General features: G+C 41.9%; 2 protein-coding genes across 5 annotated transcripts in view; one reads left to right on the forward strand and one right to left on the reverse strand.

The window, feature by feature from the left end:
- Positions 1 to 809, forward strand: part of MTMR2 (myotubularin related protein 2) — a 63666-nt gene extending 62857 nt beyond the window's left edge. Inside the window, exon 16 of the transcript XR_015772014.1 lies at positions 427 to 809. The gene's annotated coding sequence lies outside the window, so the exon portion shown is untranslated. The remainder of the gene's footprint in view (positions 1 to 426) is intronic.
- Positions 810 to 940: 131 nt separating this feature from the next.
- Positions 941 to 23684, reverse strand: CEP57 (centrosomal protein 57). 4 transcript variants are annotated; one of them, XM_014250155.2, is made up of 12 exons: positions 23441 to 23682; positions 18910 to 19126; positions 18321 to 18477; positions 15211 to 15390; positions 14739 to 14860; positions 13725 to 13841; positions 9230 to 9307; positions 7970 to 8074; positions 7731 to 7811; positions 7136 to 7380; positions 3577 to 3721; positions 941 to 2176 (listed from the first exon to the last, which is right to left on the reverse strand). In XM_014250155.2, the coding sequence occupies exons 2-12, from the start codon at positions 18997 to 18999 to the stop codon at positions 1940 to 1942; spliced, it is 1557 nt and encodes a 518-aa protein (XP_014105630.1). In that variant the 5' UTR covers positions 19000 to 19126; positions 23441 to 23682; the 3' UTR covers positions 941 to 1939. The 4 variants fall into 4 exon arrangements, with proteins under 4 accessions (XP_014105630.1, XP_087908228.1, XP_087908230.1 ...); XM_088052102.1 differs by having other exon boundaries at positions 18910 to 19165; XM_088052104.1 differs by lacking the exon at positions 13725 to 13841 and having other exon boundaries at positions 18910 to 19165; positions 23441 to 23684.
- Between the last annotated feature and the right edge of the window lie 214 nt (positions 23685 to 23898).

Consider the following 23898-nt stretch of genomic DNA (forward strand, 5'->3'; position numbering starts at 1 on the left):
GCTAATCTAAACCTGCCCTCTCCCTGCCATTCTCCCTTCTCATATCACTACATGCTCTCTTCCAGCTCTCTTAATAACCCTTTCAGGTGCTAGAAGGTCACCCCAGAGCCTCATCCTCTCCATGCTAAACAACCCCAACTCTCATAGAAGCTACTGTCTAATGCACTGTGAAGTGCAGATTTTTTTTTAATTGTGAAAGTATTTTGCCCAAAGTATTCTGAAATATGTTCATGACTAAAACAGACTTCCACAATTTCTGCACCTTACAGTGCATTGGCAACACAGTAACTTCTCTGTAAAAGAAAGACATTTTTGCATGGAACTTATGCCTAAATTCACTGGGATGATTTGTGATCAACTCAGTGGCTGCTCCCTGATGCTCAGTGGGCTTAATTCTAACTTGTACACTTCATTCATTCGCTGCAGGGAGCATGGATGGAGCCTAAAGTACTCCTAAGCCCTCCAACAGTCAAGGAGCTGCAAGAGGACAGCCTGAGGTCATGCTGAAATTAACCCATCTTTGAGCAAGCTTATCTCCAAAGCTCCTTCCCAGGCAAAATGAGAGTGTAAGTTTCAGCTACTGATTTTTCAGGACCCCTGGCATTAACTGCTCTTTAAGTGGTTACTCCCACCACAGCTGGTTAGTAGCATCTAACAGCAGCTAACACCCTATGTGCCTTTGGTGCAAGGAGACAAGCTGGGTGGATCATCTGCAGGCAACAAACTCAACCCCCTTGTGCCTGTGTTGACCCTGCAGAGTCCCCTGCCTGTTCAGCAACAGGCAAGGGTGGACTGCTCTGACTCTACCCATACCTGCAGCTCTCATTCACCACCCTGACCAGGGAGAAGCCACCCTGCCATGAAAAGCCCACTGGCTGTGGCACAGTGCTGCAGCAAGCACCCAGCTAACATAGAGGAAGTGCAGCTTTCCCACAATGCATTCATCAGGCAAGTCGGCTTTATTATTTTTCAACTGTATATACAGGTAATCTGGGTCTTCTATACATTCCATTAATAGGAAGTTCTATAAATTATTAACATAATAAATAACATTTAATCAGCTGTGCAAGTCAGAGCACAAACTTAATTGCACTACTACCAAAGTTGATATCTCATCAAAGCACATACTTCAAGTTAAAAGCAAGACGCCAGGACCAAATGGCACAATTGAGGCACTTGCAGTTTAAAAGACAGTTTCTCTCACTCCTTTACCACTCAAAGCTGTCAGCTAGAAACAACAGGGTATTATCCCCTATCCTAGAGCTTTTTGCTAAAGCAGGATTTCTGTAGAAAAATTTCACTTGATCATTAAGCAACATAATTCATAAATTACTTTGCTCCCTTTCTGAGTACTCAAACATCCACTGCCACTGATGCTGACTAATGCAACACAGCAGAACAGGAACCAGGGACACCTTTTGAAGGGAACCCCACAGAACACCTTTGAAAGAGTTTACCTGTTCTCCCTCAGACCCTCCCAGAGATGGAGTCAGTGCAGCTGCACACAGAACAGAACTGACAAAAGCCCTCAACACCCAGGGCTGCAGCACTGTTTTCACACAAGATGCATCCTGAGAGGCCTCCTGGATCAACAGCATGAAACGGCACATCACACACACACACACCAACCCACGCAAATGTGCGGTGCTCGGTGTGCTGGAACAACACAGAAGGACAGCTGGAACCATAACACAGGGAACTGGGGGAGCCCTGTTGTTAAGGTTCACTGTCCTTGTACCTTGAAAATGGAATGTGATTTAAGCTAGACCATAATATATACAACCAAATGCAGGGATGGAGAGCCAAGAGCCTGTAAGCCTGTATTTCAAAAGTGCAGTTATCATATAGTAGTCTCTTCCACACAGCAAGAAAGGCAGCTGCTTTAGATCCAGAATGTAAGTTTGGCCATGATGGTTCAAGAACATCTCCTGCAAAAAAGTCAGTAGTCCCAGCTGATATCATCTTTCTGTAGTGAAGTCTGTATGCTCTGCATGTCTCTCAGCAACTGAAGATTTTTCCGACTCTTTTCTCCAGGCTTCACTTTGATGGGACCTGCATTCTTCCCTTTTGTGGTTACTGTAGTTGTTACTTTAACCTCACTGACTGGGAACCTGCTGTCTTTTATTTGTTTAGCAGGAGTCTTTCTGGACTTGCATTCTCTCTTAAGTCTCTCTAGCTGAAAGAGAAGCCCAAAGAAAAACATTAAGAAGTGATCTTGTTTCAGTTTTATGTCCAGCAATTCTTCCAATCAACTGAAATATCCCACAACTTACCTTGCCCAGGTAAGCAAATGGTCGTTTCCAAGTCACACTGAACAATAAATACTTTATTTTCCTTACAAAGCATCATTATATTTGTATCTTTAGAGCTGTGTTTAGCTTACAGTGATCTACCACCTCTCTAAAAACTGAGTAGTTCATTATGGGGGAACACTGCCATCAGGAATGTAACATAAAAAGATGCAGAGAAAAAAGTTGATTTATCACTGTTACCATCCAGTGATTAAAAAAGAAAACAAAGCAGTTTTTTTTTTTACATACATACTAGTAATTTTAATAGCTAGTCACTGTCAGATGTAGCTCCAAAAGAGTACCAGAGCTCTGCTGGGGTGAAAAGGTGGTATCCACACCCAGCTCTGTAAAATCAAAGCATGTGAGTCTCAGTACTGCCCAGCAAAGACTGAATGGGGAACTGGACAGTCAGATCCAGACACATTCTCTCTTCTTCATATCTTCTCTCACCCAAACCACAACATGGATGGCTTCTATAGCTCCCCTCTCTGCAGGTGGGGGTGCACCCTCCTCCTAGCTGACAGTATGAAGCAGTTTTTCTAAATCCCAGATCCTAAAACTTTTGCCAATAGCACATGCAGCATCATTACTGCTGGGAACTACAGCACATCTGCTTCTCTGTCAGGAATCAGCAGTTCCTCTGAAGATAATCGAAAGTGAATAATACTTCTAACAGCAAGCATTTCACAGGTCCATTCTGAGTGTCAGGTCTCAGCATATTTTGTGTATAAGCTACATCAGGTGAGGGTGAATCATTATTCATATGAACTGAACCAGATTAAACACATGGGGTTAAGCTCTTTGAAAGAAATTCACTCAAATTAATGAAGACAAAAGAAAATGGGGAATCAGTTTTACAGATTTGAATGAAAAGGCTACACTATCCAAAACATTCTGAAAGTTGTAAAACAGGCGAAACACGTATTTTGAGTCTTAAAAAAATGCAAATCAAAACATAAATATGTTCTTTACTCCAAGTAAAGGAAAACTGTTCAACAATGTTCAAGGGACAAGAGGAGTGTAAAATGCAATGTGAGAACAGATGTGAAAGCTCTGTCCAGGACAGGTTGAATGAGTGAGCACAACGGTGACAGGTTTCTGCAAAAATACTGGGGTACATGGAGGTATGCAGACTAACTTTGGGATGTCAAAGGTGGAATTAGACAATGCTACTCTAGTTACTTCTGCTTTATGCAATTGCTGCTAGATTAGGATATAGCATAAAAAAAACCCTGCTTAAGTCAGCAACTCTACATGAGCATGAACACAGGCAAAAGAAACTCACCTGCAAACGATGCCTCCGAACTTTGCTGATTTGGTCTGCCTTTGCTTCCATCTTTCCCACCAGTGCCTCCAGTTCCCTCTCCAGATCTTCCCTCACTGCAACAGTTGGGGCTTCCTGGATGAGCTTTGACAGCTGCTGGTGATCACTAGCACACAATTCAGACAGAACAAGACTTGCATCAGGCTCCATTGGTTTCTACATCTTGTATCCAGTTCAGAAATAACACTTCTAGGTAACCACAGCATCAGCAGCCAGACATGTTCAACACACCATAACAAACCTGTAAGAACTGTTTTGCTAGTTTGCAGCATTGTTACAGTAGCACATCATGGTGGCAGGCTGCTGCAACACTGAGGCTCAATAATCTAAGTAGCTTCCAACTTCAAAATGCATATTCAAAATGACCAAATAACCCCTTGAGAGCTTAATCTCAGAACTCATTCAGTTAATATTTTGTGTATCTGTACTTACTGCAGCTGTGCAGTACAGTAACAATTCATGTTCTGTTAACCAGGACAAGCAAAGCTGTCCTTTAATGGACTTGTCCAGGATTTGTCCACATCCTGCTTTTGACTAGGATAGTTTTCATTTTTAGAAGCTGTTACATTGCTGCATTTTGGATTCAGTACAAAAATAATGTTGATAACACTGATGTTTTCATTGTTGCTGAGCAGTACTTACCCTAAGCCAAGGGTTTTTCAGTGACTCCTGCTATGCTAGTGAGCAGGGGCACAAGAAACTGGGACAGGGATATATTTGGGATAGCTGACTCAAACCAGCCAAAGGGATATTCCATACCATAGAACATCATGCCCAGTATATAAACTAGGGGGAGTCAGCCATGAGGAGACAATTACTGCTGGGGACAGGCCTTGGTCAGCAGCTGGTGAAAAACTGTACTGCGCATCACATGCTTGGATTTTATTTCTCTCCCTTTTTCATTACATTTTACTTTATTTATGTTACTAACCTGTCCTTGTTCCAGCCCATGGGTTTTTCCTTTTCCCGATTTCCCTCCCCATCCCACCAGAGCAGAGGGGCAGGAAAGCAGCTGCACAGTACTGAGCTGCCAGCTGGGGTTAAACCAAGACAGGATTTTTTGGCACCCAACGTGCCGTGAGGGATTAATGACAGGTCTGGCCAGAGCGTGTGAAGACAAATTTTTTCTAGGCATCATTGTACTGGTTTAATGGCGGGTCGCAATGCTGGTTTATGTTGCCACGGATTCCCTGGCCATGAAATTCCTGGGGGGAACGGGTGTCCTCCGCGCGCTGCGGGAGCCATCTACTGGGGAACCGCTGTAATTACACCTTTCTCCTTCCCTGCTCGGCCAGCCAGCCTAGCGAGCACGTACACAGCTCCCCCTTCTTCTCCAGGCCGGTTACAATAGCCTTTGAGAACCCGCAATATCCCACGGGAGTTAAAACCAGCGTGGTCCCAGTGCTGGGATCCAGCGTGGTGCTGAATGGGGTTCGGGTCAGGGGAGGATTTGTGTCAGGGGGCAGTGAGCAAGCAGCTGCGTGGGACTGAGGTGCTGGTGAAACCACAAAAGAGTAAGCTACCTTCTGCACAAAAGAAAGGTTATAGAGGGTACACACCACAGGAAATCCCGAGTTTCACCTATGGGACCACAGGGAGAACGTGAAGTGGGATGGAAAACCTACACCTCAACCCTAGAGGCACAGGTAAGTGAGTTGTAGGAAAAAAGCAAGCACAAATAGGAATTCTTCCAGGGAAGTTGCTGCTTAAGTCTTTAGTGGGCAGTTCTCAGACAGAGTGTCAGGGCTGATCTTATTCCTGCTCCTATGGAAAGGAATTCTAATTATTATTTACAGAAAATGGAAAATCCTAGGACCAATATTAGAGGAGCCCTGTCTTCAGCCAGGTGCAGGAGAGGGACAATCAGGTTTACTGGACTGTGTGGATCAGATGGCCTGGGCACATTGGCCCCTGGGAGAACAAAGCTTCAGCAGACCCTGGTGTACAGTGGTGTACCCTAATGCCATCAAGTTGTACAGGGGCAGAACCCATTTATATTTCTGAAGTGATGCCAGGACACAGGGGCATCCCAATAGCTGATGGTCTTGGAGGCTGAAACCAGCCTGACAAAATGACTGACAAAAGCACCCCACTGGGAGTGGCCCAGAGGCTCTGTGCACCCTTGGCACAGACTGTCTCAGGCAAGGGCATTTTAAGGACTCAAAAGGCTACTGGTGGGCTTTCCACACAGCTGCCTTGGAGACAAAGGAAATGAAATATCTGTCTACCCTGCCTTGCCTCTCAGACGACCCTTCCTGTGTGGGGCTGCTGAAGGTCAAAGAACAAGAATGACTGAATTATTTGGGTTGGAAGGGACCTTAAAAATCATTGAGTTCCAAACTCCCTACCATAGGCAGGGACCTTTTAAAGTCTCATCCAACCTGGCCTTGAATGTTTCCAGGAATGGGCATCCACACCTTCCCTGGGTAACCTGTTCCAGTGCCTCACCATCCTCACAGTAAAGTATTTCTTCCTCATATCTAATCTAGGTCTGCCCTCTCTCAGTTTAAAGTCATTACCCCTCATGCAAACATTACACACCCTTGTAGAAAGCCCCTCTGCAGCTCTCTTGTAGCCTCCTTTGAGCCCTGAAAGGCCACAATGAGGTCTCCCTGCAGCCTTCTCTTCTCCAAGCTGAACAGCCCCCACTCTCAGCCTGTCTTCAAAGGAGAGGTGCTCCAGCCCTCTGATTGTCCTTGTTGGCCTCCTCTGGACTCACTCAAGAAGGCCCATATCCTTATGTTGGGACCCCAGAGCTGGACACAGCCCTACAGGTGGGGTCTTAGCAGAGCAGAGGGGCAGAATCCCCTCCCTGGCCCTGCTGCCCACGCTGCTGTGGATGCAGCCCAGGACAGGATTGGCTTTCTGAGCTGTGAGTGCACATGGCTGGCTCATGTCCAGCTTCTCATCCACCCACATCCCCAAGTCACTTCAGCCATTCAGCTATCCACCCACCAGTTCTTCTTGCACAGGAAGACTGTTATGACAGCTGAGTCTAAAGTCATGGACTAAATTAACTCAATGGACTAGTAATGGGATAGTCCTTAGACTACAGGAATTATATTTTGTGTGTACCTACATCAAAAGATTGGAAAGGTGATGGTGGTTAACTGGGACACATTGGAAAGTGTGGGGCTTGGGCAGGACATAAATGGTACAGTAGAAGGGGTGAATACTGCCCATCCCAACATGGGGGAAGGATGGGTGCAGGGATGTGTGAATGGCAGCAGGGTCCTGTGCTGGCTGGGTCCACACCACAACAGTTCACTGCACTGGGGCCATGACCAGACTTCTCCCTTACCTCTTCTGAAATTAATACTGCTGCACATAAGCACAGGTCTGGTGTTCAGACTGTTTAGCAGAGCCTCTAACTGTAAGGAAAACTGACAGCCTCTGCAGTCAGGAAGACAAAGATTACATTCTAGAGATTTCCTAAACTAAGAACTTTCTCAAGTTCAAAGCAACAAGGCTTTGAAACAGCTGCATTCATAATCTGCAGAAGAAAATATACCACACTCACAAACTCATCTGTCCAAATTCATCTTGTAAAGTCAGCAACACTTCTGAGAGTTCTTCCTGAGATGAGGATGAGTCCATTGGCAGGGGTGGCCTTCTGCTTTTGCTGGCAGGATGGCCAATACTGGTGGGTTTTGCTAGTGGAGTATCGTTTACCACATGTCTGTTGCACAAAGCTTTTGTGTGATGTTTCATCAGGTGTAGCACGTGTTGCACATTGGCAGCAACTGAATGACTGGGACTGGTAGACTGAAAGGAAAAGAGACTTCTTTTAAATGGCATTATCAACAACTCAATAATACTGAAGAGCATTTAAAAACAGTGCCACTTTTGTTTTGCTGACAAGAATGTAATTTTTGTTTGAATTAATATGCTCTAACAAGAACATCTTGTCAAGCAGCATAGTACAGGCCCATTTTTGGAAATACTAACTCAGCTAGTTGTCAATATGCACCAACAAATATTTCAAAGACAGTCTGTATGAAAAGTGTTGAAGAAAATTAAATTATCTGACCACTGGGTGTCAGGAGTGCACCAAGACAAAGTCCCTTAAGGAGCTGCAGCTACTGAGCTCTAAGCCTTGGAATTAATCAGCTCACCTTCCCAGCCACAAAGGGTACATCACCCAGACACAATCTGTAATGGGGCTGCACAGTGGGATGTCTTACACGAGAGCATTTCTGGAAAGAAAGAAGAGACAAGTATTCAGCAAAAATTATACTACAGCAAACCCACTTTCCCTTTACTTTGTAGTAAAAGGGGAAACCTGCTCCCTAATCACATGCACACAACCTTACTTAACTTCTCAGTAACTGCCCTTCTCTTCCCCACATCTTACCTTTTCTGGCTGCTTAGCTTTTTTCCTGGGTTGTCTTGCTTTTGGAGAAAGCAGTGGTGATGCTGCTTGAATCAGTAGTCTGTTAGTTTCCAGGCCTGTCTGAAGCTACAATTGAGGGAATACGGGGAGTTACTGAAATTATATTAATAAATAGTCAGACAGTACAAGTGGAGAACTGCAAGAATTTTTAAAACACAGGCTCTCCAGAAGCAAGGGCTGTAAATTTTTAGGGTATTTTTGCAGTCCAAGGTCAACTTAAACATTAAATACTTCCTCTGTTAGCATTACTCATCAGTAATCCTAGTAAATTAGAGAATTAGCCTTAGTCCATTTGTCCCATGCAGGCAAGTGCCAAAACATCAGCTGTGCTTTACACTTGGCAAGGTACTGGGGAGATAAAGCCACCCAACCATGATCAATTGATCCCATGACATAGAGTTACCAGGCAACTACTCCTTCTGTTCTATTGAATTTGACAGTAAAAAAACCTACAGCCAACCAACCAACCACAATAAAAAACTAACCACCAAGCCATCTATTGAAAGAGCTAAGGTCAGAACTTCCTGTCAACAGTGAGAATCCTAACACACTTTGCTGTTCAAGAGGAATATATGGCATGGCTTTAGAAATCATGTCCTGAAGTAGCATTCACAGCACAATTTTTCATTATTATTTTCATTATTAATTTGATTATTAGAGACACCACTTTCCCCATCACACCAAATTCATGGCAAAGGTTAGTGTTAGAGCCTAACACATTACCTCTATAATTCTCCAGCATACAATGAATGCTTAATGAACACCACACTTTCAGGTTAGAGGACCAGCCAGCATCCTTAAGGGCTCATAATTAAGAGCATGTTGCCTCTTTTTTGCTTCCTTCTACAATATTTTAATTATGATTATGAATAAGGGAGCCCATTCGTTGACTTTGATATATTGAGAGGTTCCCATGCATACTCAATTATGGATTAGTCTGAATTGCTACTCCTCTTTTCCAACTTCTAGTAAAGAAATCAAAGCTTCAATGCACATGTGGTGATAGAAGAAAGTTTCCAAAAAGCTCAGAGAACTTCAGAACATTTGGTACCTCAGGCAGGAGGAGAAACAAAAAAGAAAAAAAAAAAAAGACTAAAACCAGGATTTCACTATTCTGTGAGGCACATGGGGGCATTTTCAGTAAGCTTAGCTGAAAATTTGATAAAAAGGAAGAGCTAATTACAATGCATACCAGTACAAAATAAATTTCCTGTTGGTTACCTCAGCTGCTTTTTCCTGAACAAGCTTCCTTGCATGTTCTTCCTCATGAAGCTTCTGTTCCAGCTCTTTCATTTTTTTCTAGTCGAAGTTGAACAAAAATAATAGCATTACTAACAAAATATTCTTTTTTCCTCCTGATGCCTACAATACTAAGAGCTTGCACAAAACTGAGTTCATTTTACAACTTAAGGATAAATGAAGACTTGAGTATTAGAATGATTGCTGATGCTTCACCTGTATAGGCATAAATACAGCAGTCAAAAGCTTATGCTTAACATTTAAACTGAATTTTCTATTCTTACTTTCACAACTGGTATCTGAAGTTAAGTCACAGCCAAACACACACAGAGCAATACACAGGGCTTTCTCTTCAATTGTAAAAACACCCGAGACAGTAGGTTGCTTTGTGTACATTCTCCTCCAAGATTCTGTACTACAAAAGAGCTAACAAAGACACGTCATTGTAGTGCAAGTGAAGACTTGCTTTATTTAAACCACTAATGGTATTTTTGCTAAAACCTGTAACTTACACTCTTACAAGGAAAGAATTTTTGAACATCTAGCCACCTTCCTAATAAAGAAGAGGGAGGAAAGGCTGTATGATGCCCCTGAGATACCTTTAAATAAAACTGAAGTCATTTCATCTTCTTATCACAAAAGCATGTAAGAACACTTTTGAAACTCTTTTTCAAAAGAAAAGAAAAAAACACATCTCTTTGCAAACCTCCAACAAGATGAAAACATTGTTTAAACAAGATACACTGAAATTCCCAATGCGGAAGTTATCAAATAACTTTCTGGATTTATACAGCAGTGAAAAAATAATTCAGAGCTCCAGTAACCAAAACAATTTCCCTTCTCTTCCCCCAAAGACTGATAATTTATAGAGACACTAATCAAACTTAAGGCAGAAAAGCATGCTATACAGAGTGACAGCTGTATTTGTACACTTGCTTGTTTATAAACCCACTACATTGAAGTAATAAATATTTTAGTTCTGCTTTACTTAAGCATTAACTGCAAGAATAATGTAAGCAGCTGTTATGCAAAGGTGTTGAAAGGCCAAAGCCTGGATAAACACTGGGGACAAAGGCACTATAATAAAGGAACCAACTTTTTCTTTTGAATGAAAGAATCATTCTGATGATTTTTTTTTTCATTCAAAACAAAGGCATTCCAAGTTACTTAAAATCATCTTCTGCCCTTTACAGTTATTGATGCAACTCTTGATATCCATGTGGTCAGTCTCAAGGATCTTTTATTAACCTCTTAAGTCTGACAGAATTTTTAGTATGAAAATATTGAGGAAAATATTCTGTTTAAACTAAAGATTGACATGGAGCCGGGCCAAGGCTTTTATTCTAAAATGAATGAGGATTCCCTCAGCTACCTTTTCAGCTGCAGCATGCAGCTCAAACTATACAGCAAGAATATATCTTACTGTAGCATCTGTGACAGACCCTGTTAGAAATTATTTTCCCAACCTAGCTTCCCTAAATAATTTCTTTTTTCTTTTTTATAGAAGAAGGTATTATGCATATTACTGGATTGTCCCTAACAGAGAGGCCACAAAGCCAAGCCAAGAGACCCTGGCCAGCAGTGCTGCCCATCATGTAAGACAGCACTGCAAGCTGCAGCAAGCCAACTGCAGGTCAACACCGGGCTGCCTGAACATCCACTCCATCACCAGGAGCTGCTGCAAAAAACTTTAACGACAAATTAGAAATAAAATATTTCATTGTAATATTTTTGACCTCTTTTTTTATCAGAAAATTAATTTCATGCAACCACCTAGTCATAGAATCTCAGACTCACAGGATGGTTTAAGCTGAAAGGGACCTTTAAAAGGTCACCTAAGTCCAAGGGATACTTTCCACTAAACCAGGTGATTGCTCAGAGCCTTGTCCAAACCCATCTTGAATGTTTCCAGGAACAGGGCATCTCCCACCTCTGTGGACAATCTGTTCCAGTGTTTTGCCCAACCCACAGAACTGGGGGGTGGTTTTAAGTATCACGGTTAGCATTAAGATCAATTACTACCAACTACAGTTGTTGAAAATGTCATCCACACACATATTCAAATTCTGGTCACCTGGCTAAACAGAAGACCACAGCCTAAACTGCACTTTTAGGGAACAGCCATGTTTCTGTACTCCATCTTCAGACACAGACATGTTCAGATCTTCTCAGTTAACTGAACAGAGAATGCACTGCAGGCCTACAGTTGAAATAAAGATGCCTCCAAAGCACTTCCAAAGGGTAAGTGCTCCACATAAATAGGAATCTCAGCATTTCTTTTTCACAGCCACTCCTGACATTAGCAAATTACTTGAAGACAGTAATTATAGGGCCAATTAGTGGCTCTGGGGAGATTAAATGCTCTCAGTAAGACCCACACGCAACTTGAGCTCTGTCAGTGTCTGAACTCAGAGGCAGATAGATACATCACTGCTCACTCATGAGCCATCACCTCACCACTTTCCATCCATTTCAGCACATCATGTACGAAGCAGTCTCTTATTTCTTGCTTCAAATTCAACTCGAAAATGTTCCTACAATCTCACCACAACTACAGCAGAGATCAAAGAGGGAACAGATGCAATGCTTCTGAGTAGAGTGCAGTCACTCTTTGAAGATATTGCAGTAACACCTATCATATAAATGCTCACATAGGAACATAGCCTATAACCACAGAGTCAAGCAGACCTGTCAGCCAGAAAATGGCTCATGACTACATACTGATCATAAGGAAAATGACTTATCATAGCTAAATCCAGATTTATTTCAGGTCCTACAATTGCTTCAAAACTGTGTGAATTTAACACCCAATTCCTCCAAAACATATTTAATTGTGACAGCTACTAAATCCTAAAGAATCAAAGGCCTCTGGTTTGATCCAGAAAAGAACACAAAAGAACCATAAGGCTGAAATTGTTTTCACTAGCCAGGCACAAAAAGGCAAACAACCCAGTCTCACCAAACTTCAGCTACTACGAGTGAAAAACTTGGTAAAAGCCTTTCAGAGGGAATGCCAATTGCTGAACAGGTTATTTCAAGTCTAACCCAAGGAAACTACTGCTACTTTCAGAGTACAAGACCCAGGAGACTCCTATTTCTCCTTCCAAGTGTTTGGCCTAAGTAAACAATGCAACCACTTGTACTCCACAACTGCAGCTCACCACAACAAGGTGTCAAGATCTTAAAAAGCTTGTTACAGCTGCTTTGGCTCAGGGACTCCCAATAATAGTTGTAGCAGTTAAATGTCCTGCAGCAAGCCAAGCACTAAAGATTTACTACCAAACATCTCCTTATGTACTTCTGGAGAAACACCATCGACTTCACCACTTGAGGTAAGAGGTGGTAAGTAGGGTGACAAGCCTGTATTTTGATAGAATCCAGAGTTGTCATCCACAATACCACAATATAATCATGTACTATCTGGTCTTTTTGGGGGAACAGGAAAGAAATTCACAGAAGGAATTCTCTCCCTGGTTAAGCTCTCTGCAGTTTCCAGGCTTGGGAGACTTGTGGTCTCTCTTACAGCAGCAGAGAGAGGTATGTGGATGGGACATCAGTGGGTACACAGATGTATGGGGTTTAAGGCACTGGTAGCCATGGGGCTACAGGGGTGGCTTCTCTGAGGAGCTGCCAGAAACTTCCCCATGGCAACAGAACCAATGTCAATGGAGCCAATGCTAGCTGGCTCCAAGACAGACTCACCACTGGCCAAGGCTGAGCACAACAGCAATGGTGGAAGCACCTCTGGGATTACAGACTTAAGGAGGGGAAAAAAACTGCTGGGGAACTGCAGCCAGAAGTGAGGAGTGACAATATTTGAAAGCAGAAGCCTTGCAGACCCTAAGGTCAACAAGGGAAGAGGAGGAGATATTCCAGATGCCAGAGCAGAGATTCCCCTTGCAGCCCATGCTGAGACTGAGTTTAATTTCTCACCATAAAATTACAAAAATTATAAAAATGCAAGGGTGAACCCACCACAACAGAATATGACAAAACACAGTCACGTTGAGTTTGTAGAAGTCCAATTCAAATAGAGTCCTGAAAAGGCAGAAACCCACAGGGAGTCACCCAGTGCTAGAGGCCTTGCAACACAAAGCTCCAGAAGTCTGTACACAAAATAACTAGTAATAATTATCTTTCTTAATAAGGAAGGCTAAAAGGAAAAAAATACATCAAATTCATACAAGTCCAGATAAATCTGGATACTAACAGAAAATAACTGTTAGCATAATAAACTGTTAAGGCATAATAAAACTCCAACTCCTGCACTGTACAGTGACCCAAAGCCTACCTGGACATGTAGACTTTCAGTAATAACTTCCAGTTTTCACAACACCTCAGTTTAAAATGAAGTTTAGTTGCTGTCTTACTCTAAAGCACAAAGTTTTGCAAAGCTCTGCTACTGCCATACAGCTATAAAGTGCAGTTTACAATAAACAAGACAAATCGGATACAGTATCCAAGACAAATGACAGACCTCTGCTATGGACTGCATCATAGTTAGTCTGCTATACTCTTTTTCCAGTATATCCAGCTTTTCCAATTTCGACTGAACATGAGACTGGTCAAGAAGCCGATCTCTCTCCAAGGAGCCCTTGAAGGGAGAGGTGAAAAGGAAAATAATTATAAACACAAGAAAACAAGACCATCTATTGTAAAACCTGCGTCTGGAGCACAAAGGAGGCCCATAAACAAAAGGGACCAAAGGAACTATGACTTCCTCTGTGCAATTTTAGATGCTACCACAATTAGGGAACAAACTGCACCACTGGTCCACCAACATAGGGAAACCACACATTTAACCAGATCTGAAAGAGGACTGTGCAGTCTTCTCCTTCCTCCCAGCACAACACAGAAAAAAAAAAAAAAAAGCAGAAATTAGAAATAGCTTTATTGATTTTTTTTTTCAGTAAATATTTAACAGACTGAAACAGAATAGCCACAGAGACCAATGAACAAACAGCTCCAGACAACCCATATGCCTATAAAAAAAAGTTCAAGTTCATTTTAGATTAGGCCAAATCCCAGTCACTGATGGTGGGAAATAGAAATTTTACTGCTCTTTCTACAGAAACAGTATTTTAGCCCTCTTGCTCTTACTAGCAAGAGTAGTGCTAGTAAAGAAAATTATCAAGGACCTGAAGACTGTAAACACAAAAGGGAGGTTTTTTCCCAGTGGTACACAGGTATAACACTGGAAGATAAGGATGAGCTACTGCAGTAAGCCAATCATGCAGAAGCAAACAATTCATATTAATACCAGAGCCTGCTACTGCCTTAGAAACAGGTGCACCAAAGAAAATACCAGGTTTGTGAGAAGACTGGGAAATTTAAGTAGGGAAGCTATCCATAGCTAAGTATACACCATCCAGCTGAAGTAGACATCCATACTTAAAAGTATTAAAATGACACTATGAAAACTAACTATGAAAAATCATGACATAATTAATGACTTTTATGATTTAACCATAAGATAGTTTTGGGAACACACCTGTTTCTCCAAGAGATGCGACTTCTCATTTTCTGCATGCTGGATCATTTTTCTCATGTAGTCCAGCTGTTTCTCTAGAAGGCTGCATCGAGACACAGCAGCTGCCAGCTGAGAAGACAATTCTGAAGATAACAGAAGGCAAAAAGTAGATATCATGCATTACTTGTTCCTGGGATTTTGTTGGGTTTTTTTGTTTTGGTTTTTTTTTTTGGTTGTTGTTTTCAGGACAGTTTCAAAGCAAACAAGAAAAGGACCTATGTAAGAAACTGACGTATTATGCCTAATGAACTTTTGTATGCATAAACATCCCTAAAATGAAGAATACCTTAAAATTATTTCTTTGTAGCACCCCATGCCATTACAAATTAAAAGATGCTTAACAAAGTAAGTTAAAATTGGTTTATGCATTGATAGGAATCGAGTTTCATCCACATCAATGTTCTATAGTATTTATAGATGGTTTGCAAACAACCTTGATTTTTCTTTGACACTTCAGTCTTGTCATGCTCTTCCTGTTGCATTTGTTCAGTCAGTACTTTTTTATAGTCTGCTGTTTCCCTGCTGAGGTGTTTTACATTTTCCTCTGCCTGAAACCGTTCCAACTCCAGTCGATGAATTTTTTCCTGGAGATTCTTCAGAGCAGAAAATATTGCTGCAATTGAACAAGCACCTTTTGTTAGATACCATTAAATCACCACTTCAAGACAACACTGAACTTGAAATGTTATTATAAAAGCATGTTATGTAAGAAGGTCAGAGTGTTCCGTACCAGCATCCAACAGTCCTTCCAGGAATTAAGACCTGTTTCCCTTTAAACCATAACTGATTCTAAAACTAATCTCAAACAAAGAGATGCCCTTAGTGCACACTCTTCACCTGACACCTTTGGGCAAGATACAACTATTTCCCAGAACAAGGCCTATAAATATTGTGTTGATTAAGAACAAACAGTGCATCCTCTGACCCTTTATGAAAAGGAAATGAAGACTCATCACTAGATAGTTAAAACAGTGCCAATTTGCCATATTAGTATTATTCCTACAAGTACACAACACAATGTTCCCACAAATGGCCATAGAGCATAGTAAAGGTTAACTCTGAGAAGAGCTATATATGTGCTTATTTACAAGTGGACTTCTTTTTTATTCTATTGGTTCTGTACTTGTGTTCCACTCCTCCATCTAAAAACATACATCTCCTTTGTGCTGAACCATTTTCCCCTTCAGCTGCATTCCTAGCTTTAGCAGTTACTGAACAAAGCCTTTCTATATTCTTCACCACAAAAAGAAAAGCAGTTGTAATAGAACTCACATCACCTTGCAATCAGACCATCTGCTGGTAATCTGATGTATTACATCTCTTAGCTGAGCCGTTTAATTCTGTGAAGGGAACCATAACCATAAGCCCTTTCCCCTATACAGTGCTGCTGAAGTTAGATGTAAGAACACCTGTACACACAGCTCAAATAGCAGACTAATCTGCAAGGTCACATTAGCCCACTCCTTTGTGCTTAAACCCATTCCAGAATAAAAATTCATCAAATCTTGAAATTAATAACAGCACAGGAGAGTATTACATCAATGCAAACCTGCTATGTACATAAGAAACAGCAACAGCAGTAACAGTTAACAGAAAGTTATTGATAATTTGGTCCTATTTGCGATATCAGTATCGCCAATTGCACCCTCTATTTACATTACTGTTCCTAGGATTCAGCTGAAATGGGCATAGCTGAAACAATAAACAGATTTGTTACTATTATTGTTAAAAGCTACATTGAAATCTCTGTATATGCACACAATAAGGACTAACAAGAACAGCAGTGAAGCAACTCAAGGAGTGAACAAAGGTGAAACCCAACAGGCCAAGTATAATTCAGTCATTCCTGTTAGCATTAAAAGCCAACTGTACATGCTAGCACACATATACCACGCAAAGACATTAAACCCACAATAAACAGATTTTACTATACTCAATTTCAGCATTTTTCAATAAGATTTATTTCATATGGGGAATGGGAGGAGCAATAAGGACCCTCAAGAACAATCAAATCAATTTTGCCATTTAAAATTAATTCTCATATCCTTAAATTTACTAAAATATACACTCCAGAACATTTTTGCATTTTTAAAAGCTATGCAAAAAAAGAAGCATACTGGATCATCCATGTGTTGGATTCAATTTTCAGTACATAATCACATACATTTGCACATCATTTAAACATTTTTTGAAAATAAAAACATTTGATAGTTTTTAGAAAGGGGTATAATTTATTCGACTGTCTTCCACCAGCCATCCTTATTTCAGAGTTGGCAGAGTCGCCATTAGAAAAAAAATTGCCAAGTGAAAACTTGGAAATCAAAACTTTATTGCTAATGAAACATGAAGCACACTCCAGAAAAATACATTTGCATCAGTAATTCATAAGGAAGCTCTTTCCTGCACATGCAATTCTTCATCTGTAAAGACTGTTTTAGTTTTGTGACAACAGCACTCTCAAAACATATGGCCTTGAGAGTACATACTGCATTTTAAATAGCACTGCAAGAACTGAGATTTCATCTTTTAGGTCATTAACACACAAGACCCTAGTAACTCAGATATTAATTGTGTTATTGGAACAGGGACTTGAGGCTATCATCCTGATTTTTTACTTAGTTTGGGTAATATTAGGATTCATCCTAAACATTTCTCACTTTTCTCCATATAAGGAAAAAATATCAAGTAGTTCATACCCTTAAGCCTCTGTAACACTCCAGTCTTAAAGGGAGCATTTCTGCAGTGACCCTGAGCCAAACAGCTCTTAAAAGGATCGGTCCTGCTCTGGCCTCCCAACTCCTCATGATGCAACCTATATGTACCCCAAGGCAGCTCTGGAGTAAGTCTCACTACATGACAAGCTAATTCACTAAAACAACAGAAAACTAACCAAGAATAGATTTTTTGTTCATGTCCAGTCATACAAGATCAATCTGTTTACATAGAGATGAACATCAGGACCAGAGTGGGAAAGGAGGGAGAAGGAACAGCCTAGAAACAAGAAGAATAAATGGGATTAAAACTGCCTTCCTTTTTGGTGTTGTGAGTTCTCAGTTCAGCACTTTGCTGAAACCTTCCCTATATCCCTTAAGTCTTCACTGATAAAATAAATACTCACAACACACCCTTCATCCATGACAAGCCTTCCAATTTTAACAGGACCAAACCTCCTCCTTTGCTCCAAACCATTCTGGGGACTAAAGTCTCCTTATTTCTAAGTCAGCTATCAACTCAGGAGGGGAAAGGCTGAAGGAGAGGAAGACTGAAGAAGGGACAAAGAAAACATGTCAGTACAATTTCACAAAGTACTCAGACAATTTTACAATTCTCTACTACCGAAAAGGAGCATCTTTCCCCATCTGTAAGATGGCTTTTATCTTCAGGTGCTCTTTGGAAAGAGAAGTGCCAAGGACCTACAAAACAGGTGAGCTGGACATCACTGGGATTTGATATAAGGATAAAAAGACTGCAACCTTCATAGATGTGGAAGTATTTTACCACAATTTGGAAACACGTAAGAAAATAACTTTGCTGAACTATTACCTCTGCTGTTGCTTTCAGGATATGGAATTACTGGTTTCCATGGGGAACACTGCAAATCTGAATTAATAAAAGGCTTGTGCTTTGGATATTCTATAAATGAAGCCGAAGAAAGTCCATCTGTGGCTGATGTAGAGTTAAGAGTTTTGTGCAGATCATCCTGAAAACAAAACAAAACTGTTATTCAGCACATTTGTTTCTTTGTCATAAAAAGAAAAATGAAGAAAAGTAAGATTCTATCAGATGATGTGTAGAAGTACTGCTACAGGAAACTCATATCTCCAAAGTTTCCTTCTTTATAGCCTTAGGATGTGTCATTTTTACATCCAACTCCCCCTCCACTAAAAACAGTAGCAAACAGAAGAATGTCTTTCCCATAGTAGTTTCTGATCTACACTTTTGCTTTCCATTTACTTGTACTGTCTACTACTTACTGGGAGAAGGCAACCCACAAATCAGTTGAAAAACAACCACCTTCTTAATTACTGGCTATATTTACTGCACAAGACACTGCACTACGGTGGCAAAACCTGATAAGGCACACCCAGAACCGTGGTTCCACATCCCCGCTCTAACACGAGAGCTCACTTACTGCACATGGGGCACAGGATACACTGCAGCTGGGAAGGTGAGGTGAGAGTCCCAATCCCTCTAACTCCACTCGCTTCAATTCATCCTCCATATCTTTCCACTAGTAGATGGAGAAGTAGAACTTCACAAGACATATCCAGGTAACTTTATGCTACACCTGATTAGTGGTGTCAACACAGGAAAACCAGCAGATCACAGCCAGGAAAGTACTTCTCCCTCTAAGCAGAAACATGCTCTTAAATCAGCTTCAGACCACTCTGAAAAATAAGGCTATAGACATCAGGGATTTCCCAGAAGTCTGCACAAATTTTGCAAACACCTGCTGTGCTTCGGATGTTGCAATGACACGAAAGGACCACCTTGCTGGGAAGATGCTCCTCTAAATAAAGGAGCCTTGGCAGAACACAGTGTTTATGGTTTCAACCCAAAAACCTCTCTACCTGGCCTAAGCTTTACAACCTGTATATATGTGTTAAATGAAGTGTTTATTTTTAACTTCTCTTAACTGCACACATTACTAAACATTTCAGTGACAGAATCTGAAGGCAACCTAAGAGAGATGGGCTGCAGGCAGATGCAAAACTCCTACAGCTTTCCCCTTCATCAGTAAGTCAAATGAGCAATTGCTGATCTTGGCAGGGTGTTTTTATGCTTTTGCAAATACCAGTCATTGGGAGCATATCATGACCAAAATTAAAATACACAAAGTATTAAGTATCTCATAGCAAATTACACAACAGCCCATAATCCATTACAAGGAGCCAAATATGGGGAAAAAAAATTAAGAATTTTTTAAAGTTATTTAAAGCCCATATACAACTGATTTCCTCTTATTAATAAAGTGATTCATTGTGGGCAAGAAAATTAGGATCCTAACTACTCTGAATGTATCAACTGGTGTTTCTAAGCACAGTTTGATGACTGCTTTGCAGTCTGCCTTTATAACATTCTCCTACAGAACATAATGGCTTTTCTCAAAATAACTGCACTTGCACACGCATTTGCTACCACAGAAAGAGAATCCCTAATTAAGAGTATTTTAATAAAATTATTTCGAACAGGTGTTTTATGCATAAACACACTGTTTTACACTCAGCAGCCTCACAAGCCTAACCAGAACATAAGAATCCATCTGATCAAAAGCCTATTAGGTGCTAACATCAAAAATACCATCAGTTTTACAGGATATGGCATTGATGAGCATAGAATACCGAAAACAAACGATGGAGTAAAAATGAGCCAAGCGAAACACAGCACTTCTGCAGCAGGCAGTTCAGGAACAGCAGCAACACAAGCCTCAAATAATAATAACCCAACCAGTAACTACTGATTCAAATATCAATATCCTGTCTGCTATGATTCAAACCAGAGGTACCCCATGAAAGTCAAAAGAAAAAGGGGAATCAGTTTGAAACTGAAGTAGGGCTGACAGCATCACAATCCTTCTAGATGTCACTCTCATCTTTTATGTCTTTACAGGTAAAGCCTCGTCTGAGAATTAAATGTAACTGCATAAAAACACCAAAGTAAAGGAATTCTTCTGTTTGTTTTTACTGACATTAGTAACATTCTTCTAGCTAATAGCAGACTAACTGAAAGAAAAGGCTGGTGTACTCAAAACCCTGGAGCACCAAAGTCACAAGAAGCAAAGCAAATTGAGGCTTTTGACTAGTTACACATCTTCTAAATTCCACCTGGATTCAGGGAATAGGCATTAATTTGAATAGTTAATTATACTAATTTGAATAGTGTAATAGTCAGTACAGATACCTGCTTCAAATAACTACTGAAAAATATTGTGCTGGTATAGCATCTATTACACAGGCAATCGATCTTTTATCAGTTTAAGTAATAATTTGCTATCATATATATTTTTCTTACCTATTTTTAAGCAAAAGAGTGGCTTGTATTCAGTTTCATAAGTAGTGACTTGAAATAATTTGAATGCATTGGGAAAGTTTATGAAACAGGATCAAGGAATTTCCCATCATAAAGTTCAAAAATCACAGCAATTCTCTGCTCTTCTTCCCTAGCTCTCAAGTCATTAAAAATCATTTAAGTTTGTTCCTGCTCTTGGAAAGTCTCACAGAGAATATCATGTTCTGATGCTCAGGAAATTTGTGAAAAATAAAAAAAATCAGGGAACTCTATATATTTGTTCTGCATCTCAGCTAGGTCATGCTTGCTGCATCTCCTCTCCTTCAGGGTACTCCTCATAGTCCTTCCTTCTGTAAGCCGCACTAAAGCCTCGGAGCAGTACATGAAGAAGCTTAACAGTCCCACAAGGAGGCAAGTGCAACCTGTTACATAACAGTGAGCTGAGCACATTTTATCTCCACGGGTCTGAGAACACTGCCTTCCAAAATTCACAGCTTTCACCACTGCGTATCAGCTGCCTACTCAAGCATACAAAAGGGAATGTTAAAAACACAGACCAGGGATAACACATTACCAACAAGCAGGGACCTCCTAAAGGCTGTACAGAGCAGGGAAAAAAAAGGCACAAACTCACACAGAAGGTTTTTTTAAAAAGGGATTAAATTAGAATGGGTGCTATTACAAGTTCTCATCCGGCTGCTCACAACCAGAAAAGAAAGAAAAAAACACTGATACCTGGTAATGTTTTAAGTGACACACAGAAGTCTTTGCACTTCATTTAAAAAAAAAAAGTAGAAAAAAAGTAAGCTCAGGAAAATTATATAGGGAATGAGGAAAAAAAATCCAAAATAATGAGATACTGAATGTAGTGATTATAAGGTATCCAGGTACCCAGTTATTCAAACTTTCATAGCCATTTTGGAGGGACAATCTCCATTAGGAGCCTTCCCTCCCTCATTACTGCAGTATTAGGAAAGTGGGGAAGGAAGGACAGCCCCTATCACCCACAGGCCAAGTGCTGGCTGTGCCTCCCTGATATAGACTGAGTCAAGAGCACTCTACAATTCAATAACATCTCTAGTTAAAAGCAGACATAAAAAAAAGGTAACTTAGTTAAGCAATTACATCAAAGTGGGAGAAAAAAATGTTGGCACAATACAGTAATTTTTGTCAGCTATCTGCCATAGAGTGCTAGATGTATTAAAAGCAACTACTTTCAAAGTTCAGAAAAATATAAAGTCAGGGCTTGTTTCTTTTTTTGAATATGTACAGAAAGTCTACAGTGGGGAACTTTTTCCCCAAAAAAGTTTTGTTTGGCTAACTAAATTGATTAAACAACCTACATATACCTACTGAAGACTCTTTTAAGTCTTCTTCTCCAGGCATGCTAGAAACAATTCCAGTCAGGAAAGAGATAGGAACCCTCGAATTCCTCTTGCTGGCCCAGCTGTAAGCATGGGAGCACACTGCAGGGCAAGAGACTCACAAGAGAGAACCCCACGATGGGTGCTCACCACCCAGGCAAGTGAGACCCCAAACTACAAATCCTCACAAGAGTGGTCTCGCACTTTGTTCTGACCATGATGCTGCAGCCTTTTCACCATCTCTGCTCCTCCGAAGCACGGGTAAAACACAGCTTCTCAGACGAAAAAAAAAGCCAAAACAAGGAAAAGAAACGAAAAAGACAACTAATTCCAGGAAGCTACAAACATCGCGGCAAAACTTCAAACAAGAACCCCAGCTGGGAATCTGTTTGAGGTGTCGACCTGGTGGAGGCAGCCACAGTGCACAGAGCTCAGCACAGGCTCCCTCCTCGTGTCACCTGTCACCAGCTGTGCCACGCGTCCCGCTGCTCCCCTGCACCGCGCCTTGGGAAACTCTGCTCCCCGGCGTGGAGGTGGTTCCCTGTCCCAATCCGCCAGCTGCTCCCACACAGGCCTAAGGGCACAGGTATCTACTAAAGCTAAACCTCAGCTGAAGGGAACGTTTCCATCTGACAAAGAGGAACAACCAGACGCAGAATCCACCGCCAGCTGTGGCCGGCACCTCCGGGCCTGCCGTGCTCGCCCGGCTGCCCCAGCACTGCACAGAGCGGGTTTGAGCTGCCCGCGAACAGGTGTTTCCAAAGTCACGGCCCCGGGCTACTGCTGAGAACAAACCAAATTCAACAATTTATTCCCACTCACTTACAAACAGGATCTCCAGACACTGCTATGGGCACAGCAAGAGGGCTCCTATCAATAGCAGAGTACCTTTTTTTCCTGCCGCTTTAGAAAACGTGTGCAAAAGCATCATAAGTTTATGCATATATATATATATATATATATACATAGATGTATACACACACACATATATATATATACATAAGTATATATACATACACATACGTGCATACGCACACATAAACACCTATATACATGTGTAGATATACATGGCATGCATATATAATACATATAACATATATATGCAATATACATATAAAACACATATATACATCACTTAACAGACAAGCCAGCTTCCACAGCCTGTACGGCTCCCAGCACGCTGGGGGCAGGTAAGCCGCCAGCCCCGCACTGCCGGGCCGCTACCCCCGGGATTTCACAAGCCTGCCACCCGTCCCGCCCCCCACCGCGGGGCCGCTCTCCGAGCCTCACCGTGTGCTGATGGCCGCCCTCCGCCGTCGCCATGTCGGCCGCACGGGAGCCCGCGCTAGCCCATGTCGCTTTAAGGCACGCCACCCGCGAGGCGGCTGGCTTGACTGCTATCCCAGCCTGCCAATGAGAAGGAAGGATCGGCTGTAAGTCCCGCCCCGTCTCCCTCTCGGTATTGAATGACACAGTAGATGCCCAATAAGAGAGAGGGCGCCGCTCGCCCAATCGAGAAGGACGGGCGGGAGGCGGGCCCCTGAAGGCAGGCGCGCGGGCGGGGGGGCGGCGCGTGGGCACGCGCGGAAGGAGGAGGGAGGAGGAGGCCGGCCTTTGTCAGAGGGAGCCCCCGCCCCCGGGCCAATCGCAGAGCGGGGGCGCCGCCGCCGCCCGGCGCAGGGCAGGGCGCCCGCGGCGGGATGGGCGCCGCCGGGGCCGGCGGGGGCGGCGATTGGGCGGCGGCGTTC

This window comes from Pseudopodoces humilis, chromosome 2 (genome assembly GCF_049639895.1).
Source record: "Pseudopodoces humilis isolate 2021_Gansu_Grassland_sample_001 chromosome 2, ASM4963989v1, whole genome shotgun sequence".
NCBI classification, from domain to species: Eukaryota; Metazoa; Chordata; class Aves; order Passeriformes; family Paridae; genus Pseudopodoces; species Pseudopodoces humilis.